The sequence below is a fragment of the Cottoperca gobio genome, unplaced genomic scaffold (assembly GCF_900634415.1).
Source record: "Cottoperca gobio unplaced genomic scaffold, fCotGob3.1 fCotGob3_42arrow_ctg1, whole genome shotgun sequence".
NCBI lineage: Eukaryota > Metazoa > Chordata > Actinopteri > Perciformes > Bovichtidae > Cottoperca > Cottoperca gobio.
Genome location: NW_021167006.1, coordinates 167,058 through 172,057, shown reverse-complemented (window position 1 = coordinate 172,057; position 5,000 = coordinate 167,058). Strand labels below are relative to the sequence as shown.

The 5,000-nt window shown below is 40.8% G+C and overlaps 1 protein-coding gene across 1 annotated transcript in view; it reads left to right on the top strand.

The window, feature by feature from the left end:
- The window catches only part of LOC115005992 (leucine-rich repeat-containing G-protein coupled receptor 5-like), a 21,718-nt gene that overhangs the window by 6,554 nt on the left and 10,164 nt on the right, over positions 1 to 5,000 (top strand). The window contains 3 exon segments of the mRNA XM_029427996.1: positions 12 to 83; positions 3,958 to 4,026; positions 4,413 to 4,484. Of these exon segments, the coding sequence (XP_029283856.1) occupies positions 12 to 83; positions 3,958 to 4,026; positions 4,413 to 4,484 (213 nt within the window).

Here is a 5,000-nt window from a genome sequence, read left to right as displayed (position 1 = left end):
TCTCTCCATAGGCATCTCAACAACAATAGGATCGTTTCCATGGGAACAAACTGCTTCCACGGACTCCACAGTTTGGAGACGCTGTGAGTTTCTCTGTGTGTGTGTGTGTGTGTGTGTGTGTGTGTGTGTGTGTGTGTGTGTGTGTGTGTGTGTGTGTGTGTGTGTGTGTGTGTGTGTGTGTGTGTGTGTGTGTGTTGGGGAGGAGTTGGAGAAGTCAGGGTTGAGTTGGGGTCAGGGTGAAGGTTTAGGAGATGACGGAGAGCTTTGATTTATACGTTTGTCGAGGACACTTAACAGGATTTATTCAAGGCTCAAATAGTTTGTAGTCATTAAATGTTTTCGGCTAATTTCATTTCACTACCAGCCTGATAAAGAAGAGATGATAATAATAATAATAAACTTTATTTATTCAGCAAAACAAAGTCACAAAGTGCTTTACATGCTTGATTTCTGGACTCCAATGAGACAAATACAAAATAACATAAAACAATAATATAAAGAAAAGAAATTTAAGCTGTTTGTGCGTAATTAAAAAAAAATATATATTAAATATGAATTAGCATATTGAGAAAGAGTAGATGATAGTAAAATACCCGTATTATAATCAAGAGAAACCATTTAAATAACAATAGACAACACAATATATCAAATGTATTTCTGTAATAAACGCAGTCGAACATGTCCGACAGCTCGAGCAGATAATAATCATTGATGCTCTTCACGTGGATTGCCAGCTCTTTTTCTTTTAGCGAGTATTTAGTCCAGGCAGATTAACCTGTGTGTGTGTGTGTGTTTATGTTGGTGTGTGTGTATAATCTGAGGAATGTGTGTGTATATAGAAATGTTTCTGTTTTCTCAGTCAACCAGAGAAGCAGGTTTAAACACACAAACACACACTGCCTTCATTTGGAAATACTTCTGTATATGTGTGCGGCTCTGTGTGTGGCCCTGGCTGTATGCTAATCATAATTACTATTCATGCACACACACACACACACACACACACACACACACACACACACACACAGACACACACACACACAGGCAGCATGTGTTTTTGTGTGTGTACCTGTAGGATCAGCAATAATAACCACACCAGAGACTCAGGTTCATCTGAAACTACAAACACAAACAGGGAAAGGAAAGAAAACGGAAATGAAAACAGAAAAAATAAAGAATTCAACAAGTTCAGTTCAGCCTTAAAGGAAAACACACCCAGGTTTTAGAAGAACGTCAAAGTCTAGTTCAGCTGTGGTGGTGTCTCTTGTCTAGACGTCCCATTTTACCCAAATTAGGATTTTCTGGTTCCAGTAAGTGACGAAAATGGTGGTGAGCAAAAAACCCAAATCCAGCTTTGAAAACATCAGAAGCGTTTGAGGTTTAAACCATAAAAATACCTTGTAGCTGTCTGTGGTTAGCATGAGCCTCCAAAACCACCAGAACTGAGTGGGAACAGCTGAACACCTGTCAATCAAGACACATTCATTCCTCAAACAGCATTAAAGGAAGATGTCATCACATTGGGAAACACGCTTATTAACTTTAATTCTACAAGTTGACCCCAGAAGTTCCAAATAAACTGAAATTCAAAGTTTGATAATATATTCCAGGATTAGAGCTGACCATTCCCAGTTTAGATGTGACCATTCCCGGTTTAGATGTGACCATTCCCAGTTTAGATGTGACCATTCCCAGTTTAGATGTGACCATTCCCAGTTTAGATGTGACCATTCCCAGTTTAGATGTGACCATTCCCGGTTTAGATGTGACCATTCCCAGTTTAGATGTGACCATTCCCAGTTTAGATGTGACCATTCCCAGTTTAGATGTGACCATTCCCAGTTTCCAGATTAGAAGTGACCGTTCCCAATGTCAAACCTGGCATTCCAAGTTTTTAATTTTCATTCCCAATCTAGAGCCTTCACTCCCAGTACAGATGTAGTATTCCCAGTCTAGAGCCTAGAGCTGGACATTCCCAGTCTAGATGTGACCAGTGAAGAGTTAGTAGAAGCAGCTAAAACGTTCCCAGTTCAGAGTTGGGTTTTCATGTCTAGAGATGACCTTTCCATTTGATATCTGACCATTCCCAGTGCACATTTGGTATTCCCAGTCAAGAGCGGACAGTTTCAGTTCAGAGCTGATTATTTCTAGCATGGATCTGGTTTGGCGCGTAGCATTTTCATTCCCAGTAGAGCGAGTATTCCCATTTTAAGAAAGCTGAAATCCAGTATGGAGTTAGTATTATCAGTCTAGATCTGGTATTCCCATTACAAGACAATTTTGACCTGTTATTCCCAGTTTAGAGCTGGTTTTGCCAATCTAGAAGTGACCATCACCTGAAATTGTGTTTGGGAGAATTCCCAGGATTACTGCAGGACGCATAAAGTTCCTGCGCCCACTAACTTAACCTGCTGAACCTAATCAGCGTGCACACTTTACAGCATGACCATGATTTCCCAAAAACCTCTGGATCTCCAATGAACCCTTAAACTGACCCTCAAAAACCTATTATCCAGCTCTCATCCAATCACGACCCTCTGAAGTTCATCAATACTAGTTTGGCAGAAAGCAGCTATTGTTGTTACAATTCATCCTCTGGACACACACGTACTCGCACACTCGCGACCAGACTGAAGCAATTTCAATTTAATGGTATTTTCACAATGTGGCAGCTTCATTCCACACAGTGTGTGTGTGTGTGTGTGTGTGTGTGTGTGTGGGTGTGTGTGTGTGTGTAACAGCCACCTGCATCCCAGAGATGGATGAGAGGACCTAAGTGAAGCCATGTGTAGACTCGGAGAATGCTCTAGTCTCTACTGGTGATGAAAGAAAAGAGCGAGGCACAGTGAAATGTTTCTTTAATAAACTTAAAAGACGGGAAAAAGATTGAAACACAAACATGAAACTCTTTCCCAGTCTGACGCTGACATTCCCACAGCATTGTAGAGAAGGTCCTCATCATGGAGCTTACATTGAGCTGTTATTCCCAGAATGCAGCTGACATTCCCAATGTAAAGCTGTATTACCCTTCTACAGCTGACCTTCCCAGTTTGGAGTTGGTTTTCCAAGTCTACATGTGACAATTCCCAGTATATACTTAGTATTAGTAGTCTAGAGCTAAAACGTTCCCAGTTTAAGGTTGGTTTTCCTAGTCTAGAGCTCACCATTCCCTGTACAGATCTGGCATTTCCAGTCTAGATGTGACAATTCCCAGTTTAGAGCTGACCATACCGAGTACATAATTTGTATTTACCATCTTCAGCTGATATTCCCACTGCATTGTAGAGCTGGTCTTTCCATTATAGAGCTAACATTCCCAGTATACATTTGACATGACCAATATATAGTTGTATAATCAGTCTAGAGCTAAAACGTTCCCAGTTTAGAGCTGACATTTACAGTCGAGCGTGAACTATTCCCAGTACATATTTGGTACTTACCATCTAGAGCTGACATTCCCATTATATAGTTGGTATTCCCAGTCTGACAGAGCCGAGAGACCCTCAATCTATTCACAATCTTTGACGTTCCAAATTAAACCCAGTACACGGCTGCATTACCAGTCTAGATCTGGTATTTTCAAAATAAAAGCTGTCCCCAGATATTCCAGGATTAGAGCTGACATTCCCAATGACATCTACAGCTCACAATTCCCTGTATAGATCTGCAGAGCTGACCATACCCAGTTTAGATTTGATATTCCCAGTCTAGAGCTTCCCATTCAGTATAGATTCTGAATTACCAATGTTAAAGTTGACACTTTGACTTAATATTCCATTTCAAGGTTGACATTCCCAATGTAGGTGCAACATATGTGACGTGATGACGTGATGTGTGTGTGTGTGTGTGTGTGTGTGTGTGTGTGTGTGTGTGTGTGTGTGTGTGTGTGGGCCGTAGAGATCTCACTATTCCCAGGTTGCTTCGCTGTCATTTACACCTTCTCTCTGTTTGTCTCAGGGATTTGAACTACAACAGTCTGGTGGAGTTTCCGACGGCCGTGCGCTCGCTCAGCCACCTGAAGGAACTGTGAGTCTCAAGTGTTTCACTGAGAAAACTTAACAAAAAGGAACTTCATGTTCAAACAAAAAGTGGAAACTTACCTTCTTTACTTTGTCATCTACTCGTTTCTCAGCCCCTGAAGAAAAACACCTAATTATGAAGGATCGTTCCAGAATAAACCTGACTTGTATTTATTATCCTTCAGCAGACGCTCTTATCCAGAAGACCGCCCCTGAGCTGCTCCAGGGACGGTCTCTCTGGAGCAGCTCAGGGGTTTTATTCGACCACTTGCGCTTAAAGTTTCTTTGACAATTCTTTAATAATTGTTCAACATTTTGCTGATGACACTTTTGTATTTATACCTAACTTTTGTTCTTTACCGAAAACTAACTTCTGTTCCGTTTCCTGTTTAGTGGTTTTCACAGTAACAACATCCAGTCGATCCCGGAGCACGCCTTCACTGGGACGCCCTCTCTCATCACCATGTGCGTTCATCTCATATTCTGCATGTTTCACACGACCACAACTCAACGCCCACTTATTCGCCTTCTTGGGAGATTTCAGCTGAATTCAACTTCTAGTCCGTGTTAAAAGTTAAACGACTAAAAGTTTCTTCAAAGTGCGAAGATAGATTTATAGAGAGACGTGACCACAGAGAGAAGACAATGAAGGAATCAATGATTTAGGATTGTTTTATTTCTTCCTGGGAATGTGTTCCTGGTTGGACTCTTTTATAAAGCTTTACTTTAGCGCTAACGACACTTGTTTTACGAGAGATTATTGTTTGTCAAAGGAAATTAACGAGTATATTTAGAAGTGTGGAGTTTATCGTCGAGATGCTGACTCGCTCTCTTCATATAAACGTATCTCGTTTGCACGAAATGTGGCCTTGATTCCTTGATTCCTTGATTCCTTGATTCCTTGATTCCTTGATTCCTTGATTTCTTGATTTTCAGGAACTTGATGTTGAAATGCAAAAACAAACACTTATTTATTTATTC